At 39.3% G+C, this 25,079-nt stretch overlaps 1 protein-coding gene across 1 annotated transcript in view; it reads left to right on the top strand.

Annotated features, from left to right (window-relative positions):
* The window catches only part of IQGAP2 (IQ motif containing GTPase activating protein 2), a gene marked incomplete at both ends in the record, with an annotated part of 120,340 nt that overhangs the window by 45,454 nt on the left and 49,807 nt on the right, over positions 1–25,079 (top strand). Inside the window, 4 exons of the mRNA XM_079548113.1 lie at positions 16,878–17,034; positions 18,153–18,230; positions 19,906–19,982; positions 24,846–24,913. Of these exons, the coding sequence (XP_079404239.1) occupies positions 16,878–17,034; positions 18,153–18,230; positions 19,906–19,982; positions 24,846–24,913 (380 nt within the window). The remainder of the gene's footprint in view (positions 1–16,877; positions 17,035–18,152; positions 18,231–19,905; positions 19,983–24,845; positions 24,914–25,079) is intronic.

Below are 25,079 nucleotides of genomic sequence, written 5' to 3' on the forward strand. Positions count from 1 at the left end.
CTTGCACTGAAAAGAAATTAATAAAGCAGTGCATGGAAGCATGCGATTATATAGCCCCATTTTTTTCAGACTGTACAACTATGATCTGCCCATTTGCTTCTCTAGGATGCTCTTTTTTGTTGAAATCATCTACTGGAATTTTTTTTAGCTGCATTTCTGGCCTAAGAAGCAACTGAACTTGCGTGGCCTCCACAGCCCCTGCAGACAACAGAAATCTTTGAATTGCATGTTCTTCCCCAGTGTGACTCTCCCCTAGTTTTGGAAAGTGATGCACAGTTGCCAGAAAATGATGTAATGCGGATAATGTAATATCCCATATACAAACCAAAAGCTATTTAGAAATTGGGCTGACAAGAAAGAAAAGGAAATGAAATGGCTGTGTACATCAGATGCATATCTAAATTTTAAAATCAGCATAACAGTGTGTGCATTTGTTAAATATAGATGTAGTGCAAAGAAAAGATGCCCTGTTTCTTGAACTATGTTTTTGGAGGAGCTAGAATAGGTAATCGTGTCCTGCTCCCTCCCTTGTGTCACTGCACTCATTCACACAGCCAAGCTGTGTGTCAGACCAGGGAGCCAATCTGGCTATTGCTAATGCATGTATCTGGTGATGTTGCACTAGTTCTCAGCAGGTCCAGTTTCTGGTGCCACTCACCCCATGGTCCTCTGAGCATAGGGATTGCCAAAGAGTGGAGGGAAAACACAGGTAAGAATCAGCAGCAGAGAGTGGAATGGGAAAAGGAGAAGTGTGTTAACCTCAGTGGCCATCTGAGCCTTTAAACAACCCTGAAATGACAGCCTTAGCCTCACTGAAGTGGCATGATGATTTCAAATGCAAGTTTTTCATGTACAGAAACAGGAAGTTTTTCAGTTCCTCTTCCCTGCTGCTATTTGTACCAAAAAGGCAATGTTTGCCAGTGTCCCTTTGTGCTGCCTGTGGAATGTGGGAGAAGGAGCATATGTCCCCAGTACTGGTTTGCTATCCCTGAGCCTCCTTTGGGAGGAATGATCTGCAGCCCTGACATGATGGCATGGGCAGGTGAAATGCTGTGAATTCATGCTGTGGCATAAGTCTTTTCACTTATAAAATAGCAAAGGCAGCAGAAGACAACAAGTAAGGGTTGATGGGGAAAATTAAAGTCTGTGAACATTTGTTCCTCCCCTGTTGCTAGCAGATATGAGTTTGTGTTCTGCTGCTCTGGGAATGGATGTGGAATTTCATTTGTTACTAACCATCACACTTTCATATGTCTGACCTATGCCTGGAAATATCATATGCAGTGTATCCACAAGATAAATTAACTGAGCAGTGTGTTTCTTATTACTTCACCTCTGTCACTGTATTCTGCATTAAAAACTAAACAGTGAGTAAAAACGAGCCTGTAAACTGACCCACCTGTACTAAGCACAGCATTGTACAAGATAAGTCGAATGTTCAGCCTGTACACTTCATTTCCCTATGTGATATAGTGCTGGCTCTGCTCTTAGGCCAACATGCTTTTCTCTCCTGCTGCTCCCAATTATTGTAACCAGAACATAAACAGATGTTCTGAGTAAGACTGTTGAATTTGAGCTCAACAGTGTATTTATCATAACGCAAACCTCTTTCTTAAAAGAAGTCTTTGCTGTTTGACAGTCTCTGCCCTGATCACATTGTGGACCTGCTACTTAAAAGGAGTTAGGTCAGATTAGATGTGACTCTTTCCTACTCATGGGGAGAATTTCCCTTGATTTCCCTTGTTTTCTGTCATAATCATGTAAATCATTGTTCTTCCACCAGCCAGTAACTAAGGAACACTGAGCATAAAGTATTGCTCTTCCCCATGCAGGGGCATACTATCCAAAAGATGTCCACTTGATACAATCTCTGTGAAACTAAAATAAATCACAATGCGTTCCCCTCTTCAAAATACTTATTTCAAGCCCAATCCTGAGTTGCATTCACAACTCTGATATTTCCAGGTGAATTAACTTGCCAGTAGAACATTTTTTATGATAAGAAAGATGTAAAGTAAAATTGTTCCTATCTAAAGTCATTGATGATGACTGCTCCAAGTCCAGAAAGAAAATTAAGCCATGCCTTAAGCACTGGAACCTCGGTGAGATCCATTGCTGCTGTGATACAGTTCTGTCTTCCTGTGACCTAAATTCTTTTCTGCCATTGCAAACTCATGTACTGAAACACAGACTGGAGTTTCAATGTGGCAAGAACTGCTGTGGATCCAAAATGGGACAAATGAGGGGCTGTTGGGTACCTTTTGAGTGTATTTGTAAAAGTATATCTAACTGATTTTGCTGCAGTGATGCAGATAAATTGTAGGAGTCTGAGTAGGACAGCTATGGAGTCAAAAATCATGTAAAGAAGTTCAGAAGCTTTTTAAGAAAGAGGAAAATGAAGGCAGTGGTGATTGCTGGAAAACAGAAAAAATAAAATGTAGGATGAAGACTTGTCATACAGTTATTTTGTAACAGAAGATTAAGTCACTTTGTCAGAGGATTAGGGAGAAACAGAAGGACAGAAGAGAGAAGAAGGTTTCCTTAAACCAGTGAACTACAACTCTCTACATATTTGTTCTTATTCTTACATACAGTACTGACATTTCATTTAAGCAGCAGAAAAGAAGTGGCAGTGAATGGCAGTATAAGCACAATGCTCCAGTTTTGCTCACCATCGTTTTCTAGTAAGATCCTCCAAAGTGAAGTCAGGTATATGGTTACTGCTACATAGCAGTAAGTTTAATGTATGGTGCCCTGTAAGTAAATATATGCATTTCAATTTTAAAAAGAAAACAGTGTATATGAAATTTGATTCTGAAACTTGTGGAAATGCTATAAGAAATTATATATAAGGAAGAATCTAATTATCCATAATTCCCAACACAAGAAACTGGGAACTGATTGTTTGCCAGTAAGTAGCACCAATGTTAAAATGCATATTTCTTGAAACTAGTTTAGAAATACATGAGGAAAGATCTGAAAAAAGCTCTGTTTGAAGTTTCCTTTAAACCAAAGAATAGATTTTTCTCCAGAGTTTCTTTGACTGTTTATTGCTTAATACAGTTGATGTGTTTCTCTGCTCAGTTGTAATTACTGCAGCACAAGATGTGATGTGTGTGTAGTATGATGTTGTAGTGGCAGTAAATATTTTTTTTTAAAGCAGGCCAGAATGGAGCAGAGGCAATGTTTATGTAAAGCAAGCTATGTCAAAGGAGTGTACTATAATCAAGAATATCTTACATATTTATAAATGAAGAATTAAGTTGCTTAGGATTTTCCTAACAAGCTGCTCATATCTTAATACCACTCTGCTGGCAGATGTAGTTTTGAAAGGAACATCTTGTTTTTCATTTAATATGTTTGCAAATGAATCAGTCCACAAAGAAAAAAGAAAACCCTTATTTCTGAAGGGTAGATGTTTTTGCTCTTTCCCTAGCCATCCTGAGCACAAGCACTTATGTGCAGATGCCTAGAAAAGAATAATTTTCAGCTCTTTGTTCAAGCAGTGGGGGTATCTTTATTGGGATGGAACATTATGCTGTGTGTATGCTGGGTACATTCTGCTATTTTTCAGTAGAGCTAAGAGGAAGTCTAAATACTTGCAGCAATCAGTTGATGGACAAAAGGATTCTTCTGGGATTCCTTTTTATATCAGTTCTACTGTCTACTACTGTGCAGAAACATCATTTACTCTTGCTGAATAATAAATAAGCTCTGAGAGTATCGGTGGAAAAAACAGTGATAATTACTTCAGATTCCAGTAGCTATCAAGTGAGTTCACAAAACCTGCTGTTCAGAAGGAGATGTGCATATCTAATCCAGTCTACTTTTTTCTCATCCTGTTTGGCTGCTTATGTTGGATGTATGCTTTGTCTGACTTTTATATGCTTTTACTACTTCCCCTATTGTGAACTGTCACCTTAATGTGCCCAGAAGAGGTAATCGGAACACATATATTCTAAAGATCAAGTCACTGGAAGGGCAAAATTTACTGTTTGCTCATTTGAGTGCCTTTTGCCTAATTGTTTGTTTTTCTTCTTTGCAATGCCCTCAAGTACTTGTGTTGTGCCTTGGTACCAGAATAATACACATACCTGTGTGTATACATCTGTATATACCTTTTCTGCCTAGATAGTAGATTCTCAGATTGCCTTAAAGCACAAGGTAGTGCTGATTTGGGTTTCTTATCTATGAACAGTTATTAGTCCCCTTCACAAGAACTGTAGTCTGACACATCCTTAACAGCTGAACTGTGGTTTTTCCTCAAATTCAGCTTCTAGTGCATTACTGAAAAATGTCACTTCATCTTACTCTGTGTTACTCAGCAGGACTGCAGTGATGAATGCTGCAGGTATTTCCTGAACATGGATTTTGAAATTTGAGGGACTGAGGCTTGATGTTCTGAAACAAACCCAAAATCTTGTGGCAAATGCATTGTAAGTGGTTGAATGCTTGATCAACAGTTAGGACACTTTTCTAGAAGTTTGGCTTGCTAAATAGTTTGATGTCATGGAAGAACGGGCCATTTCACTTTTGTATGAGATCTGAAGAGATTTGCTTTTCCACTTTGGAGAAACTACCCTTCATGTAGTCTGAAGAAAACAGCACTAAGCCAGGCAACTTGGAAGTGTCTGTCTCTAGAAATGTCTCCTGTTCATAAGCTGGAAAGAACAATCCAAAATTTTAGTGGTTGACTCCTTTACAAGGAAGTAAGGGTGGCAGAATGACTACTACTATTATGTGTGCAAACATGCAATTTCTGCTGCGCTTCTCATTTAATTGCAAAACCAGCACTCCTGCAATAGCCACTGAGTGTAGAACTCATGTTTGAAATTCAGAGCAACTGGGCTATTCAGTTTCTTTGAATATACATTTTGATTTTACTGAAGAGAAAGAGAAGTGTATGGAGATGTCATCCTTATGTTGATTCTTCATATGGAAAGCTGAAGCAAAATGTGTTAAGAGTTTGGCTGGGTCTCAAAGGAAGCACACAAGTTCTGTGAGATGTACTTTTTAAGTCTTAGATGAAGGCAAATATCTAATTGACTCTGTCAGAATGATTCCTTAGTTAAAAGCTATATCTGCAGTAATTGTGATGTACTTCAGGACTCTCAAGCTTTTTTCTTTTTCATAAGAAAAATTCCGTATGCAATTTTAGATTTAATACATCAGCAAAATTTACAGTGACTACACGCATGTTCAAGCAGTTCTTCCAGTGCTCCTGTGAAGACTGTACATAATACAGGCTAAAGGATACCCTTTCACACTGCATTTCAGACAAGAGTGCCAAGAATATTCACTGGGCTTTTTATTCTCCTCTATAAATCTGACTATTTGGCTTCTGTCCTGCTGGTCCCTATGAGCTCCTGTGGCAGGAACCATAAGGCATGGTGACAGTTGCACTCCTTTTCCTTTGCCCCACAACAGTTGCTTTTCCAGTATGAACAGTGTCTTATGCTCTTTGTTGCCATATTGTCTTCCACCCTGTGAGTCAGGTGATTTGTTGTTTGTACCGATTTTTTTTTCTGCTAAACTTTCAGCGCATTTCAGGAGAGGTAGTAGCATCTCTGTAGATATCTTTTACAGGAATAATCACACTGCAGACAATGATTTGGCTCTGAAGGCTGCAACAGCCTGTAGCTCAAAATGCACAAGACCATCTAAGACAATAGAAAGATACAAATGCTAAGAGGAAGTGGGAATCTAGTTTTAGGTTTGTGTGGCTTCTGGTTATAACTGCTACAGCCTCCATGATCAACACCAAACAGACACTGTGTTTGCTTGGGATAAGAGAAAGATGAGGAGCAAATTCTTATGTCAAAATAGCAACGTAAGGCACTTAGGTTTCTGTATAAGGCTGAGAGTTAACAAGCTGTGATGGTTTGCTGATTAACTTGATCGAAGTATCTAGGTCATGAATAGGCTTGGCAGAAAGGCAGATTGTCTTAAAATATTTTTGTTTCAAGTTCAGGATTTTTTCCTGTGTTAAACTGTTTGCTTATTGAGGGTCAAAAACCTTGCCTCGATGGTATTTGCTGCTTCCTAGTATTTTAATGTTCTTCTTTTGTCCTGTTAATTTCTACTTCAGAAAGCATAATTGTACCATTTTAGAGAAGTCTCAATATAATAGTAATGTCACCTTTGTAATGTGAAACACTGTAATATCCTGTTACACCTTTTTGAGGTAGCATCACCTTTTTGTGTAATAGTAAAGTGAGATTTACTTACCTAAAAATGAGATCTCTAATGAAGAGGCTGGATGATAGGGGATGATGGGTGAGAGCCCTACATCCCACTTTGTTTTCAAAATAAAAATGTCACAACTTTTGTTTCCAAACATGCTTTTACATTAATTTCCTATGTTAATTTCCTATTAATTTCCTGTGTTTCAAAAAACTTGGAGTTGCTGGGGGAGGTGATACTGGAATATTTCCAAATAGGATATGCTGCACTGGTTAAAGCAATTGGTACCAATTTTGTTTCTGTTTGCTGTAGTTCTTGCCTAACTTAGAAATCAGTTCTAAAGGAACTGCTGCACAAATCGTTCTCTAGAGTTCATGCACCTAAGGATTCACAGAGGGCTTAAACAGGCTGAAAAGTCTCTGGAAACCTCATTGTTGTAGAACATAGCTCCATAAGTAGCTGGAAATACTCTATAAATTTTGTCAAGCTCCCCTTCTGTTTTTAAGTTTCTTCCATATTTATTTCATCATATATGAACAAGGAAACAATGGTGCTTTGTTTTATATTTGCTGTTTTGTACAAAATATTGAGGATTCATATACGTAGTCCTCAACATCCAACACATTCCGCGGTTACTGCCCTGCCAGGCAGTTCTACTTATCCCAAATCTCATGATTAAATTGGATGATCGGTAATGGCTATAGCACTGTCATTGTGATTGAGCAGCTGCTGTGTGTAACACTGGCTTGGGGTGTCAGTGGTGAGGAGTTATCTGACGTTTTGCTTCTCTGATTGTTAAGGTGATAACTCTGAGTGTCCAGAAGCACTCACGTGTTGCCCTGAGCACCTGGCTTGGTGCTATAAGCCAGACTTGATACCCCATCAACCACTTGTTGAATTAACTGGTGTTCAAACAGCTCATTTTTTCCAGTATGAGGCGACTTGTTTGTGACTGTTGGGCTCATGATTGTTTCTGGCACCTCTCTTACTGTCCTGAGTAGCCTTGATGCTGGGGCTTAGATGATAGATTTTTGTCACACAGTGATTATTGTAATTGATAAGGACATGGCATTATTCATTCTTGGAGACAGAAGTGCCTCACATGTGCAAATGTTGGAAATGGTGATCTTAAAAGCCCTTAAATTGAAGTGTTGTAACCAGATAGTACACTAAGTGTTGACTGTTTGAGATATTGTTAATCATGCTGTTAAGCTTTCAATTTGCTGAACACTACCAGTTCCTTTTTTTAGTCTAGCATTTAAATTAGTTTGGCTTTCAGAGTCTTTTAGTCATATCTGTCATTAATATTTTGGAGGGAAGATTCTACACACTTGTAACTAACCTAGCTTGCACTAACCACATTCCTAAAGGTATTCTAAAGGTATTTTGTATTCCTGGCCGTAAGTACTGCCTAGGAAGACATACTTGGAGATGCTTGCAAAATTTTATCATTCTTCTAATTCTCTAAAGACTTGCACTGGAAAAATTGTAGCCAGGTCTTCACCAAGAACTCAGGCCTAGGTATTGTGTAGGAATTTCAGATATAATACTCAGTGTAAGTCAGTATTAACTAACTGCCCCAGACCTCGGCAGAAAATACTATATAATTTTGAAACTGGAATAGTGAGATGGTCTTGGAGCATCAGAAGTTTTCCATAACCATTCTAATTTAAATTCTGGTAATAAACGTCAGGTTGCAGGTGGCTTGTGAGGCCTTTTTTTTTTTTTTTTTTTTTTTTTGGTGATTTTCCTTTAGTAGTTGAAATGAGGTGACTGATCACAGGCCATTCAATGGCCTCATATGGCTACCATTGCTGTTTGTAATGCTGGTCATTGCTGTAGAAAGACTGCTAATTTTCGGCAGTATAGAACACAATGAATATCTTGTTTTTCTTACTTCTTGGTTATTAAATATTATTTTGCTATCTACATCTCTTTCCTTTGATACAGGCCTGATTTGTATGTATGCACTTCACAAATTTTAGATATATCACTGATTTGGTAGACGAGGAGAACATTTCTTGTAAAAGCAAGAGAAAAAGAAAATGGAAAAAAGCTTGTAGGTGCTGTTCCTGGCTAAATACACTGGCTTTAACTTTGTTCTTCTATCTTGTGTTTCTTTTTGACAGGACACAAAGTTCAAACTTAGCAAACTCCCTCTAATTACTGCTGTTTTGTAGTGTTTACATAACAATAAGTGCTTTTAGCAACAGTTCAGCTTTTCACAAGCTGACTCTTTCAGTCTTTTCACTTCTTTAACATCTTGTTCTCTCATCCATGTCTCTTAATTCTTACTTGGCTGCTGTCCTGCACTTTTTTATAGGTCCCAGCTGCATGTCTAGTAGCTGTATTTCTTGGTCTTCTTTATGATCTTTGTACCTGCATACTTGCTGCTAGTTGTTTTCAAAGTAATGTTTGTCAGATGTTGGACAGTAAAATACTGATATCTGAATTAGAACCAATGGAGTTGAACTGATCCAGAGATAACCCTAGATCTTGCCATGTGTGAGTTGTGTTTCCTGTTCTGCATCATGCATAGCACTAGGCATTCTTTACCCCACACATCCAGGAGGGCAGTTCTGCTATCCCGACTTGTTAATCACCAAGTAAATACACAACTCTATCTGCAGATCTGCATATTTCTACTGCTATTTTTGAATGGCAGGCCTGGTTTTAGCACATGTACATAAAGGCTGTCATAATGAACATGCTGTGAAGTTACTTTGCTGGTCGATTTTTCAATCCTGTGAACATGTTGATTATAGACATAGTGTTCGTGTCTGTCTACTTACCTGGAAAGAAGGGTCATACATATCCCTCCATACAGCTATGGAATATAATACATGGAAGCCACATCTGACTGCATGCAGAGATGATCATGCTGTTCTGGAGGTCTCTTAGCTGCCATCCCACAAGTTTGTAGTGATGACAGTTGCTATAAACATCACAGCTGGTGATGCACTGGAACTTGAGAGAGGGTGAACAGCTAGCTTCTTTATGGGCAAGTTTGGTTCAGCTTGAGAGGCTTCATCAAAATCATTCTTGTATAGAACGCTTTGTAGAGACTACAGCTGTTTTTCTGTGCGTTCAGATACTAATTATTGCTGTGATAAAGCACAGATGTTGGGTAAAGACATAAAGTAACTGTATTCATAAGACTAGAAGGTCTCTTGCATGATGTAGAAGTGAGTTTATATGAAGCATCCATTGTTGGTTACACTTCTGTAATGTGTTCATGGCTTGCCAAAGAAGCATATCTTTTGCTGCAAATGAAAATTCCACTATCTTCCTCTCAAGAGGGTTCCTTGAGTGGCCATTAAGTTGTGCCAGGAAAAAAAAATTCTTAAAATTGAAAAACATGAAATAACACATACTTGTTTTGGTTTTGACACAGTGCATTAGTGTATTGCCATACTGCAGCTGTACTGAACATAGGAAACAAGGAAAAAATGCAAGAGTATATAGTAATATATACAGTATACAAGTCTAAACTATAGTCCTGGTGTCTGAGACCTCAGCGTTTTTCTTAAACGTATGTTTGGACTGATTTTGTTATTTTTTTTTTTTGCAACTCTTCCATACCAACAACAAAAACTACTGTGTAAGTTTTTTATTCCTGTGCTAGCTTTTGTTTATCAAATCAGTGTCTATTCAGAATGGCAAAATACTAAGTTTAGATAAATCCTTGTGGTCTTCTGATATTTTCAGATAAAAGCTCTTCTTGCTTTGTAGGGCTGGAGATGGATTCTTTATTTTATATGTTGGACTTTGGAGCTTAAGTCTGTGCTACCTGAAATTTAATTAAAATTGAGTCTGCCATTCCTCCCACATGATGCTTCCAGGGGCCACTGGGCAACTGGTGAATTTGTGTTGTCGCTTGTTGCAGAAATTGCCTTTAAAACAGAGCTTGACTTTGGAGTTTTATGAAACCTGAGAATCTGAGCTGTTATTTTCATTGTGAACATCTCACAGTGTCCTTGGGAGAAGACCAATCTCTGACTTAATATTTTACTTCATTTGGTCAGGTAACCTCAGAGTACTGTTCATTCAGTCAATAAGAGTAAATCGGGCTTTCCTCTGGAGAAATGCATCTGGTGACACTACTCCACTTTCCTTCCTATCTCTTCAGTGCTCGTACCCAGGCAGCCTGCTGCTGAGCCAGGAGCTGGGCAATGAGGCAAAGCAGCTGTGTGATCACCAGCCTGGATTTTGTTGGTATTGGCCCTTCTCACTGCGTTATCTCATAGAGCAGTTGTCAAGTTCGTGCCTGATATGCAGTGCTAAATCTTAATGTCACTACAAACAGAACAGGCAGCAAAACAAAGCCTGTTCTGATTGCCATGCTGTTGCACATAGGATTGTAGGGTCATAGACTGCTTGCTGGAGAGTCTCTAAGGATTTTTTCACCTTAAAAGTGCTGAGTAAACAGGACTTGGCTGCTGCTGGATGCCCAGTAGACTGTGTTGGCCCTGGGGCCATGTCACTGCTCCACAGGTTTCCTGAGCAGCAGGTTGCCTTGTGGACTCTAATCACTGATTAACCCACATAAAGGTCTTGTGAAATAAACCAGATTATAATAACAAATAGTATCTGCACTGCCATCTTGTGAACCAGATTTTTATAACACCTTGAAGATTATTTTGTAAACATGACGGTGTTTCTATGGCAGCAGAAATCTGGTGTGGAAAAATGTTGCTGAAATGATTTACTGCTGTTTCAGTGTGCCAAACCACATGAGCAAGTTGTCACAGTTTCTTGTTTCTACTCATCTAAGTTGAATGACCTTCATCTGGAGGACTTTGATCAAGGAGATGAATATTGCAGCAATCTGAATGCAGGTCTGCACAGTGAGATCCATACCATTTTAATACGTGTGCATGAGAAACGTATATACAGGTTTTTCTTAGTTTGCAGTGTAGCTCTTGCTGGAAGTCAGTATCCTCCTGGATTAAATAATACCTGTCTTAATCATAAAAATAAGTTGTGATGCTGCTAAATCTTAAAGCAGGGGGATACACAGACTTGTGGAGGGGGCAAAAAAAAAAAATTAAAAATCCAAGCACTGTTATCTAATATAAAATCTCTTGGTATGGTATTTGATAGTCGTTTTATATGTTGAGATGAAGTTCTGAGGTCTTGTATTAGTCACAGTATCCCCTGTAATATTGCATCATGTTATATTTTGTATGTACTATTAGAGAAATGTAGTAGCCTGCATCATGAGTTCCTTCTTCATGCTGCTTCAGTAACTCACTTATTCTCATACTGTATTTCTGGAGCTGATAAAATTTGAGACTCAATGGAGACTGTTACTGGAGTAGGAATCTACAGACCCAGTTTTAAACCGTGTTACCAACATGTCTGGCTCCAGTGGTAAGTTGTCAGCACAGAGCAGTACCTCTAACTTGAGCCAAAGCTTCCAGCTGTGACCAAGATTTGGGACTGTATGCACCAGAGTGTGAGAAAAGAGCTGGAAAAAAAAAGGTATTCTCTTAACTTCTGTTCTCTCTGCTCTGTCACTGCTCTGCACAATCTCTAAGGGAAGCCTATCAGCCATTATTTGCAATTATTTGGTAAAACTCATACTTGTTATGATACTATTTGAATTGTCTGTATTGACTTTCATTGAATCACTGCAAGTTTTGCATGTTTTTGTTCTAGAAATGGCATGTAGCTGTGAAACAATCCTTTTCTAAGATATCTGGTTGGTTACTTTGCTCAGCCACAAAATGCACCGAGCTCTCTTCTGCCACTGTCAGCATCCTTTTAGAAACAGTATTTAGAGGACAGTTAGTAAAAATAAATAAAAAACAGAAATCCCACTGCTTTCTGCATTAGGGAACAAAAGTAAGTGAAGAATTAAGAGCAGAGATTTCTTAGCAAATGTTTAGATTCAGAAATTAGAGGCATAATGTAGCACTTCAAATGTTCCAGTTCTCATGGTTCAGCTACTGTGTATTTCTAAATATCTTCAAATTCCTTATTTGAGGTAATGTCTGAAACAGAGGGATTTTTATTTAATGTAGGAGCCAAACATTTTGTTTTGGGACTGGTGGTTACTTTTTGTCCTCTTCTAGTAACGTGACTGTCATCCTTTCTGTGGAATGAGATGGCTTTAGAGTAACTACTGGCTGAAAACTTCTACTTCCTTTTGATACACATGTGCAAGAGCAGATTGAAGGGCTGTGGTTGTGAGTCAGGGAAGTAGTAAATGTGTGGTAACTTGTTTTTACCTTGTTTTCACTATACCTTTTTCATAGCAGCATATAGTGTTTTGAGGCCTGACTCTGGTACCTTGCCTCTGCTTCTCAGGAGATATAAATCTGGTGTCCTTTGAATCCACATCTTGTGGAGCAAAACCAAGAGAGAAGGGTAGTCAAATATAATTTCTGCTGCTGAATCCAGCACGTGCCAAATGCGATGGGCTTTGGGCAGGTTGTACAATGTATTCTCTGCCGAGCATTAGCTTAAGCGTTTCAAGTCCCTCAGCCAGCAGTGTGTTTTGCTGACCACACAGATTGCCAGTGACAACCTCATAACTGGTGGAGTTCCTAGTGCAGCACTAGTGCTTCCAGTTCCCTTGACCCTTTTCTTGAATGAGATTCAATTTATTTTTTTTTTCTTTTAAAGTGCAGGTCTGATCTTGTTACACTGCTGCTGTTTTCTGTGTTTAAATCTGGAGACTGGAGTCTCCTGATGATGTAGTATGCTGTTTACTGCTCATAGGTCTGGCACAGAAGAAATCATTGTTATCTTGCCAGAAATTCACTGCTGAATCTCTCTGCCTCAGACTGCCAAAAGGAAAAAAGAAAAAAAGAAAAACAAACAAACAAAAAAACCAAAAAGAACTGAGCAGAGAAAATGGAAACTGTACCTCTTGTACCTCAATACTCACTCCTGGCTGGCTCTGCAATACTGCATTGGTTCTGGAGGCCTATTTCCATTGATCAAGTCTTTCTTTCTTTTAACTTTTTTAAGGCAAATCAGTGTTGACAACTGCTGGAGTGAAAAGAAATTAAAAGGTGGTTGGCTTTGCTTACTGGCATAGTTATTTATACTTATATAAGATCCAGAGTGTCTTTTTTCAGGAAAACGTCTGTTTATACATTTGAAACCAAAATAAGAACAAAGCAAACATGCTTAGCACCACAGGAATATTTAAATGATAGGCTAATTTTTGGTGATGCTGTTCCACAACTTCAGCAGCATTACATACTTCAGTCTGTTTCCTGACACTGCTTTTTTTCCTGCCCCACAGAGTGGGGTTTGGGTGTAGCTGTATCTAGTGACCAAGCCACCATTGTATTCACCATGAGGATATCTTTCTGTGGCATGCATTTGCCATTTATGGTTGTTAAAAACACAGTAGTAGTTTCGGGTTTGTACTATAGAAAAGGACTGAGCATATTTGATAGCTATACTACTGTCACTCCACAAGCTTCATACTGGAGAAAAGTATACTGCATACTGCTGAGTTATAGACACTTCCTCTGGTATAGCCATGGTATTAACTTTTCTTTTTTTTTTATGGAACAGCTCTTGTGACAGACTTTAAATCTAATGCTGATGCTGCAGTACTGTATGCTCAGGAAAACAGTGGGAGAGCCAAAGGCAATGCTGGCTCTTTTTCAGTCTGAAGAAAAAATAAATTACTCCAAAGGAACCTATAAATTCTTATGGTCAGGTAGATATTATCTGTTTCCTTCAAAACAGAAGTTGAAGGGATTTCTGTTTTTTCACTACAGCCTACTCTTCCTGTTGGCACCACATCATATTATAACTTTTATAAACTTCCCAAACTGCATCTTGAAAAGCAGAACTTCACTTCACTAGCCTTACAAGTAATACTTTGTCCTGTTGAGAAGTGCAATTATTTTTAAACAAAATTGGTGCACCAAGACCAAAACTACTGTAGTAGCAACAACTGGAAATAGGTAGTGCAGATGTTTCGGTGTACACAAGCAGAGACTAACAGTTGAGCGGCACATCTGAAACTCAGTGTTTGTATATTGCAGGGACTCACTGTAATTCCTGTGGTGAATAAGTTCTGCAGCTTCCAAACATCGACAAAACTTGTCTTATATGTAACTTGATCACATCTATTTTATCTACTGTGTTCCAAAAGGCTCTAAGATACTTGTCCTATTGCTGACCTGGGAGAGTGTTTTTCTGGAATTAATATAACTTAAAGATTTTTAGCTAGATTTTTAAGTGGACATAAGTTTGTAATTATTTTTGTTTTCAGGTATGCTCCACTTATCTTTCCTACTTTCTCTTTTTTCCCACTGAGTTAATAAGTTTCTCTCTCTGAAAAGACTACTCATATTTATCTGTACTTGGTGGACTGACAACTGTATTTTTGATTCTGTTTTTTTCTGTTTTCACTGCTTCCTCATATAGTTTTCAGTTTCTTCTTTATGTTGCATTCACTCACTGAATTGCTGAGGGGAGCCTCACTGTCCAGAACAAGATGGTTCCATACTTGGGCTTGTCACCATGCAGGAAACGAATACAAAACAGATTCTTTTTTCAGAGTTCCCATTATTTAAATTAAGTGAAAGAGCAGCTTCCACCTTGTACCAGTATCCATTTCTCTGCCTCATCAACAGTAATGGATTGTGTCCTGACAAAGTTGGAGTTCAGAGATGTGAAGGATCTGATGAAATATGAAGAGTGCTGTTGTGAGGTGTATAGTTTCCATCGCTGGAGATGGCTCAGTGGACAACAGGATCAGCTCTAGCTTGTGGTGACTGCCTCCTTTTTATTTCTCAGCATGCTCCTCCTGCTGTCAAGGTCATACTTCCAGAAGATGTGTTTTAGGAAATAATGTAGGAATAGTAGACTGGTTCAGATAAAATTCACCTTTGCTACAAACTGGAATATGTATTCTTTTTAATACCTTCCTCTGTGTTGAAGAAGACAAATGTTATGATGTTTTTAGAAAGAAATTCTTTACTTGAGGGTGGTGAGACACTGGAACAGGTTGCCCAGTGAGGCTGTGGATGTCCCCCCTCTCTGGAAGCATTCAAGGCCAGGCTGGATGGGGCTTTGAGCAACTTGGTCTCGAGGGAGGTGCCCCTGCATATAGCAGGGAGTTGGAACTGGATGACCTTAAGGGTGCCTCCTAACCTAAAGTATTCTATGTTTTGCTTTACTGTGCACATTTATTCATTCTATAAAGCATCATTAATAAAGATGACTTTTGGAATTCTCTGCATAGAGCCATAACATGTAAGTGTGCAATGCAGAACAGAGCAGAAATGTGTCTCAGTGATACAATCCTTCTTCCCAAAGCAGCTTTTGCCCTGCAAACTACAATTTCCCCAGTGACATCCAACTCTGTGTGATACTGCCAAGATTTATGGCTGGTGGTTTCCTGAAGAGCTATTTGGGTAGTCTGTGCTTCACTGAAACAACTTTCATATGTCTTGTAACAAATCCAAAAGTGTAATGGAATAGGTCATTTGTCTTGAGTTTTAATGTGAAATAAAATGATGTAGTGAGGAAAAACTGGCTCATTTTCAGCCTGGATTCCAGCTTTCTGGTTTCCGAACTCACTCTTGTGGATGTGATGCTAGATTTGTAATGCTGTCTTGTACAGCATACCACGAGCCTGCCTTAGTGACAGTGAGGCAAACTAATATCATCATATGTGGCAAAGAACATAACTGAAGATACTAATATCTTTTTAACAAAAGGATAGATTTCCTAAAGGGGATAAAAAAAAAAAGATAAAAGAGGAAACAAAACAGATTTAAAACTCTTCTAATGCTAGCTACTAGAAATGAGAATATGATTACAGGGCCAGAATACTTAGGCTACCAATGCAAGGAACTTCTGGTACAGAAGTAATCTTTTTCAGGATACTTTGATAGCAGTGTTTCTTTTCTATGCATTATAAATGTACTGGATAAAAGGGTTTTGTCTTTTAAAGATTTTCTGAACTGGTTATATATTGACTGTTTTATGTCTAGTGTCATACCTAAATCTAAAAAAAAAACTTTTTCACCTGGAAAGATGTTGAACAAGAAGGCCTTTCCACTGATGAGTAGTGGAAATGTTTCAGCCAAGACGTTGCTGGACAGAGCTCAGATGGGCTGTTTCAATGAAAAGCTCAGATCCTTCCATCAGCAATGACACCACGTGTCATGAGTGGAGATGAAGGGCTGCTGCCTGGTAAAGGAGAATGATAAGATGCTGAATTTGCCACGAATTTAGCACACCTAGGCATTGGGAACCAAGACAACCCCTTGCACTGCTGGCTTTGATGCCCTCATCATTCAACATAATCTTTTAGTCTTCCTAAAATGGAAGCACCAGTAATACATAGCACCCTGTTCTTTCTTCTGGTTTCAGGGCAAATCACTACCTACTTAAAAGCCCAGGATTGCTCAGAAGATCTTTACACAGCAGTATGAAAATAAAATAAATTAGACATCCTCTGGGAGACACATCCAAAGAGATTAGGTTATTTATGGGTCCTTAGCATGCAGTGCAAATTGGACTCTAATTGTTTTGATCTGCTTTGTTAATGAATATGAGTATTTTCTCTTTCTGCCTGTATACTCATTCCCATTACTGACTGTGATTGTTGAGTGGTGACTTGAAAAGTATCATGGCTATGGGGAAGGATGTCAGATCAAATGCACTGAAACTGCAGATAACAGTATTTCTTAAACAATGTCTTTGTATAGGTGGATGGAGGTCTGCTTGGAAGAAGAGCTGCCCCCTACTACTGAGCTGGAAGAAGGCTTAAGGAATGGTGTTTATCTTGCTAAGCTTGCAAAATTCTTTGCCCCCAATCTGGTGTCAGACAAAAAGATCTATGATGTGAAGCAGGAACGTTACAAGGTAATAACTTTCTATTTTCAAAAAATTGTCTATTGACTAGCTCTTGAAGATCCATGAGCATGATTAGTCCATTTTCTATGTCTCTTTTTTAAGCCTGTCAAGATAAGATGGGAGATGTACAGCACTTAAGAAGCCAGTATGAAAATTTAGAAATATTTTATAAGAGGAAAAACAGTATTAGTGACGCTTAACGTTTTTAAAGCCAAACAAATTATACTTCTGTCTCCACGAAATGGGAAGTTTATTCATGCAATTATTCCTTATTAGGAAAAGGAGCCAAAAAATAAAAAATAAATTAATAATTAAACTTGATAACTATTTCTGATTTTATTAATCTTGTATGGAGGGACATTCCCTTCATTAGATCTGTGCCTATTTTTGTTACCAAATTTACCACTAAAGCAAAGAAATTAGGCTTGGGTTGCTACGTCAGTGAGCTGTTTGTTAACTGCAAGACTATCAGTAACAGAAACATGCACAGCATAAGACCCCTCTATTCAATGCTTTATTTCAGTCTGTAGAGGGCTCAGGAAAAACTCAAACATCTAAGTTTTAGAGGTGTAATCACTTTGTTGTTTGGAAGTTCATAAATTAAGTTGCTCTCCTTTCATGTGCTTGATAGAATCATGGTTAGGACATAGTTACGGTTAAATTCTTCTTTTGATATCCATAAATCTGGTTTCAAATCTAGCTTATCTTTTATAGAAGCATGAGTTGAATATTAAAAAAATATGGTGACTGACTGGTGATGCGTTAGAACAGTCCAGGAAGGTTAGGCTGCCCAGGGAGGTGATGGAGTCACCATTCCTGGAGCTTTTCAAGAAAAGGCTGAATGTGGCACTCAGGGACGTGATTAGTGGGTATGGTGCTGGTGGTCTGATTGTTGGACTCGATGATCTTAATGGTCTTCCCCAATCTTCATGATTCCATGAGTTGGACGTAGTGAGTTTGTTGATACGTTAGGCGGCTTCATTAACAGGATTGCAACTATGATGCTTGGGGTCTCCAGGTCAAATGAGGGAAAACTGCTTCAGGATACAAAATTGGGAAGCAGCAGAGTAATCAGTAGAGAATGTAAGCGTTGTTTTTATCATCTCTTCCTCCTGTGTTCCCCATAGAGATCAGGACTTCATTTTCGGCACACTGATAACACCGTGCAGTGGCTAAGAGCAATGGAGTCTATCGGTCTGCCTAAGGTAAGCATCTGAATTTAGCAAGGGAACAGAATCAAGGCAGTGACTCAGTAATGTCTCCTTTCAACTGCCCAAGTCTAAACTTGTGTATGGTAAGCCTCCTGGGAGGGCTAGTTCAGACACATATCTGAAGAGAAAATAATGCTGCTTGGTTTGTGCTTGGTGCTGTGGGTGATGAGCGCCATGGGGGAGAATACTCCGGGTGCTTATCTTGAGAGTCAGAAGGGGATAGTAGTAGTGCTTTAGCTGTACTTTATTGTTAGTACAGTCTTGGTGGGTGCCTGAATGTGGTAGAGTTAGAACTGGAAAACTTTTTCTTCCTTTTGGTTGCTACCTCTGATGTCTTTTGCTGCCTCTTCCTCCTAACGTATGTCGTAGTTTCTCTGCCTTTGCCCAGTTTCCAGGCTGACCCTGTACGTCCCGGTGTGGCTGTACTGCTCTTCTTCCTCCAGCTGCTTTCTTGGGTCACCTTTCACACTTACCTCCCTTCTCACGGGTCTGCGCTTCTCATCTCCCTCTCTCCTGCTATTTCTGGGCACCAGTGAGTCTTCCTTTGGATGAAAATTTTTAAAGAAAGGGCTGTGTGGAAACACTCACTTCACTTGCCCTGCTGGTTTGGTACCTGCAGGCCTGAGGAGCAGCCCCAGGGTGAGTGCTCGGTGTGGGTCTGCCCCACATTGTGTGAGGCTGGGCACAGCACGGATGCTCAGATGGCTGCCTGGGAACTGCAAAATGGGACCGGCTCCCTGTGTGGGAGCCTGTAAACAAAAAAGAGCTCCTTTTGATTGCTCTCACAGGCATGACGAAGATTGAGGGGAAGATGCCTTTCCTAGGTCAACTGTGTTTTAGCTGTTTGCAAGCCTGAGTCTCCTCTTCAGCTGGCTGATTCCCTCTTCTTCCAAAGGCTTTTGTCTCTGTTGCAGAGGAGCACTGTGGCCAGAAGATTTCCCATGTCTCCCTCCCAAAGCCACAGTGTGCAAGTGATGAGGAGGGCACCGTGCTCCTGGCCAGCTCAGTCTTGCTCTGTTGGCCAATGTACTGCCCAGTCTTGAGCTACATTGTGCTGCTCACAAAGATAGCCACAGCTTTCCTTTTTTTTTTTTTTTTTTTTTTTCACAGAAGAGCCATGGTTTGTGACTGGGACTAAGGCCGGGAACAAATTGGTAGTAGGACCAGCACTGGAATTCACAGTGTGACTTCTTGACTAAATTATTTTACACTCCTCCATCTGAACATATTTTTTTCTGTTACTGGTGCTGGGGGTATTGGTGTTTGGATGTTTTTGAATTGTTAAGTCTTGCAAAAGTGAACCAACACCACCTAGTAAATAACTGTGACCTAAGCTTTGGGTGTCTGAAGGAGAAGAAATCCTATGTCCTGAGCTTTTGCCAAAGAGTCTTTTCTAACTGACTTGCCAAAATCCTGTCTGCTTATCTTCCTTGCTTTCCATTCTAATATTAAACTTCAAGCTCTATTAGATTCTTTATTATGAAAACTATAGATAAAGATAAAATAGCGTGAGAAGAGATTTTATTCATAAATGTATAGAGATAACAGTTGAATTTCTGTGATTCCAAGTAGTGATCTGCAGGGAGCCCATTTTAGCTATTCTTCTGCCCAGTTACCTTTATTTCATTCTAACTGTATATTCTTTTTGTTTTGTTCTTTTTTTTTTCAGATTTTTTATCCAGAGACTACAGATGTCTATGATAGGAAAAACATACCTAGGATGATATATTGCATTCATGCTTTAAGGTAATTGCTGATGGAAGTAAAAGCTCAAGTGACTAATTTAAGTGTCCAAGTCTTGATCAGCATTAGTACAACCAGTACGTCACAATCCATCAGAATTTACAGGTCCAGTGACTTAACACTAGGGATGAAAGTAAAACTAGGGCAAATTATTTCCAAAATAAAAATGAAGTACTACCGAATTTAATGCAATATCCCTCTCAGTATATAACCTTCACAAAATGGTTTCTGTTTTCATATCTATTTTGAAATAACACATGCCAAAAATTAATTAAATTTAAAAAGACCTTAGCAAAATATTAGTATAACTGTGGGAACAGAGTTGCTGATCAGAGTGAAAATGAACTGGCATTCCTCTTGCCCCAAAGTAGAACAAATAATAACTGTGCTATTAAGTCATTCATAGGAAATATAATGTTTTCCAAGCTTTTGAAATTCTTAGCAATTCAATTTCAAATGTGAAATCTGGGAGGGCTTTAGCCTCATCATTAAAGTAGAGCTTAAGTCTTTTTGTCCTTCTGCAAGGAATTCCTTGTAATGTTTCACACTGAAAGCACTGAACATCTGCCTCATGCCACCCCTGCTGTAAGAGGCAAAGATGTGGGCAGGCAGCTCCTCCCTCCCACAGCTCTCCCAGCTCATTTCCTGTGCATAGAGACCTTTTTATTACTTTAACTACACCTCCACAAGCCTAGTATGTAACTTATATCCAAAACCTCACTTTTTTTCCTAATGACACTCAAAGACACATCAGCTGTCCCGTGGGTATAAGTCAGGAGCCATACAGTGCATGCTGTTATTAAATTTTTTTTACAGTCTAATCCTTAAAATTATGCGCATGCTTCTACACTCCTGTGTGTACTTTCTGCCAATAAATACAGCAAACCACCAAAGTTCATCTTCTCCCAAGTGCTAGCAGTTCAGACTCAGTAACTTTGCTGTATGATTTTTGTTAGCTCTGACAAGTGTTGCCATCTGAAATTGCTGTGACTGCTGTAATGCTAACTGTCCAGGACCGTGTGAGGCAACACTTGCCTCAGCCCTCACAGGTCTGGCTCTTCTGCCAGCTAATGTCTTGTGCAAGCCCAAGGTGATTTCCTACATCAGAAATGTGGGCTTGTAAGGCTCACCGCTGAAGTGAGAGGTTGTGCTGCATTCCCCCTGCTGGTATCACAGCCAGCTCAGATGTTTTGCACAAGGTGAGAGATCACTATGAGCTTTTCCAATAGGTGTATTCTTGCAGAGCAAAGGCTTCATCAACTGTGGGTTTGAATGTTGCTTGAACAACAAGGCAGCACCTCGGCATCTCATAAGATCTCCCTAGATTTTGCAGTTGCAATAACTTTTTGCTTCTTAAATTGAATTCTGCAACGTATTGGCCTCTGATGTGAATTTCTGTTCCCTAGCTGTCCCAGGATTAATGTCCCTGTCAGGGCCAGTCCATGATGTTTGAGTTCACTTCCTAGACTTTGTTGTTTGAATTTTTTCCTCACTGCATATCAGCACAAAGCTGTAATTCCTTGCTTCTGATCTATTATTTTAGAAATAGATTTCTGTAACACACTTTGCTTATGATGCTTTGCTATGACAGGGTGTAGGAATCAAAGAAACAATTGCTGAGCTTTGTTTACTTACAGACCTGTTTCTAGAATGCATGTTATAATCATCTCTCAATTCAAACTCCAGTATCAGTATTGAATTACAGGCAGTCTGTGCTGATAACAGCCTGGGAGATGGTAGTACTGAGGACAGGGCACTGCTTGACCAGCAGCATTTGCAGTTGGTCACCAGCAGTTGGGCTGGTGTGTGGAGCACTGAGCTGCAAGAAGCCAGCTCTGTTTCCCTTCCCACTACCCTGCTGTTGCCTGCCTTCAGCTCCATTCCAAGCACCTGCCTCCGCCCCATTCTGCTCCCTGGGTCTGTTTGAGCATCCTTGGCAGGGAAGCCAGCATGGGGATCACTGACCCTAGAAAAGTTCTTGGGTCTGGCCACACAGCACCTAGAAGCAGAAATGGCACGCAAGGATTTTCCCTTACCATCTGTTACATACGAATTGGATCACTATATGAAAATCACCACAGGGCTTAAGTGCTAAATTCTAATACATCTTGGAGCACATGCTCAAATTTCAAGGGCTTGTAACCTAGAAAAGTTAAGCACTTTGAGAGGTAAGCAGCTGGCCTACTTTCTATTCTTGCTTAGCTATTACCAAGTTATTACCCCAACACAGGAAGCTTGAATTTCCCAATGAAGCTACAGGAGTTTAACACAGATAGGATATTTTGTCTTAGTCTCATACTTGAAAAAACCAAAACCAGTTAAGATTTTTTCCTAAGTTAATTTCCTGAAAAGATCAGTATGCATAAGTGCTTAAAATTGCCTCTTTAATTAGAGTGAAAAAGATTTTACTCTATGTAATGGAACCAAATGTTAGCATTTCATATGAAAGTCTTCAACTATTTGGGTTTCACTGATCTTTGACCAGATGGAGGGCCTGGAGACAGGAAATGATTCTAAGCAAAACTGTTTAAATATTTTGGAGGTATGTTCTGCTTCAAGCCTGAAATTAAGACCATTGCCCTTAGAGCATGTGGAACAACTTGCTCTGTCAGAAGCAGCCCTGATCTGTCCAGGAAGGAGTGACTTAGCAGGCAATTTCTAGATTCCTGATAAGTACTGTTACCCTCGTACTTTTTCATGTTGATACTTAAATGCTTAAATCAGCCTTAAAAATACAAAAGTATTAGTCTCTTTTTTTTTTTTGCACCGTTTTTCTTAAGAAATCTTTGGATTTGGTCTCGGTCTAAATGAGTTAAACACCTCCCTCAGTTAAATGTACACGCTAATGATGATTCTTATTCCTAAGTAGTGGTGATTCAGATTTTGACTCTTCTGTCTCCACTGCTCCCTAAAACACATAGTTTTCAAACTATCTTTACAAGAAAATTGCACTGCATTCTGGACGAACTAGTTCTGAGGCTGGACAGTTTCAAGTGTACGTTTTCCTAGGAAGAGAGAATAACAAGCATATACTCATAAAAACATGCTATTTTCAGATTTGTTTGTTATAGCATGCTAAACATGAGCTAAGCTTAAACAAGATTGAGGAGTCTCTGGTTAATCAGAACTACAGCTCCACATTGGTTTGATGCAAGTGGAGCTTCACCAGGGAAGAGCTCTTTCCCCATTGTATTCCTCCCCTCCCACTGCCTCCTATGCAGCCTTCCAAACCCCAAGCCCACTTTGATTTTATGAGATCCCCAAGGATCATGCTATATGCACAAATGCTTTTTGCAAGCTGTTTCAAGTGAACTCATTCCTTAGTGTAGAGCAGAATTCTCCTTCTGTTCCCTGCAGAACTCAAATTTTCAGCACCACCTGGTGGTTAATAATCTTATCCAAGCAAAGTAGTGTAACACTCATGGCCCAGCATCCTCCTGGAAGCTTTGAACAGCCAAAACATGAGTCTCTCATTCATATCCCTCATTTCTTCTCTGCATCTCCCTAATGAGATTACCCCCAAAATGCTGATCAGCCCTGTGCTGATTTCCACAATTGCTGGTGCATCTGTATGATCTCCAACACTTCAACCAAGGTTCCAGCCCTGTCTTTAGCCTGCAGTAAATCTTTTTATCAGCCTGCAGTAGAATCTCTTTATAAGCCTGCAAGAAGAGATTGGCAGCTGAGGGAGAAGAAAGGTCTTGGCTCATTATTGTAGTCATGTACCTTTCTTTTTTTCCTGCTGTAAGTATCTTGTATTTAACACTGTTTTGAAAGGTGAGAATGGCAGTGGCAATTGACAAACTGCAGTGCTCAAAAGTGTGCCTGTATGAGATGTGCTGGTGTATCCATCCAGGTTTTGACAGCACAGAGGAGCAGTAGCATGGAAGATGAAATGCTTATCCTTTGTGCTCTGAAACAATTATTGCAGCTACAAATACTGGATCTGAAATCTCATCCTGCAATTTCCTACTAGACAAAATAGAAGTTAAAAATGCAAACAAAAGGGAAATGTCTCCTTCAGCGAGCAGATGCTAAACCACTGTGCTCATCTGCAATATATAAAGATGTAGATTAAGTAATTTGAATAAGAGATCTGGAATGATCCTGTCAAAGGAACACATTATTTCAGTCTTCTTTAAAATCCTCCTGTTGATAGTTGGTCCCTGTTCACAAAGCTTTATTTTGTTCATTGAGTTTCACTGATGAAAGAAAATAAATAAATTTCTGCCTAGTGTTTGGAGGGTACTGTGGAAAATATGTAATTTACTCAGCTGTTTTTCAGACAACACCTCAGCTCTAGGTATTAGAAGTACCCCTGTTTGGTTTTTTTTCATACTATACTGAATCAAAAATACTTGTTCCTGGAGAGCACTTTCACATTAAACTTTATTCTGCCAAAGCAAACTGGTTAATGTCACAAACATACTTGAAAGGGGCTAAGTGCATATTCCCCTACACTTAGTAAGAAGGCTGTCAGTGAATTGTGTGCCTTCAGCTAACTAATTGTAAGAATATATGAATTCAAGTCAAAACAATTACAGACCCAAAGTAATGAGCTATGCTAAAGTATATTCATATCTGATTCTTGACCATGTTAACTCTTGAACTTCTTTAGAAACCCTTAGTGGAAAGCAGTTACTAGTTCACACTTCCTCTGTGATCTGAGACAAAATAACATTATGTTTTACAGATCCTTCTTTGAAACTTCAGGTAAAATGCAGCGAGAAGATAAATTTGTTCTGTATCCCCCCATGAAAGATAGATGTTGAAGGACAACCTTCAGAGTGGCAGTTATTCTAGGAAACACACGCTTGAATAGTGAACACACGAACGTCTTCTAATGCTTGTTTTTTTCCTTTGTAGTTTGTATCTGTTCAAACTAGGATTAGCACCACAAATTCAGGACCTACTGGGAAAAGTAGACTTCACAGGTAATAAACTGCTTATCTAATCATGTACTACGTAACTCCTTCGTGCAGTAAATCTGCTAACATTGTGCATATTTGCCATTACGGTCTTTCTCCTCCCTTAGGGTTGTACAGAGCAGATCCTAATTAAATATGTGGGAGGTTGCAATTTTTAATAAATGTCTGTTTT

The sequence above is a fragment of the Tetrao urogallus genome, assembly GCF_951394365.1.
Source record: "Tetrao urogallus genome assembly, chromosome: Z".
Taxonomy (NCBI): domain Eukaryota; kingdom Metazoa; phylum Chordata; class Aves; order Galliformes; family Phasianidae; genus Tetrao; species Tetrao urogallus.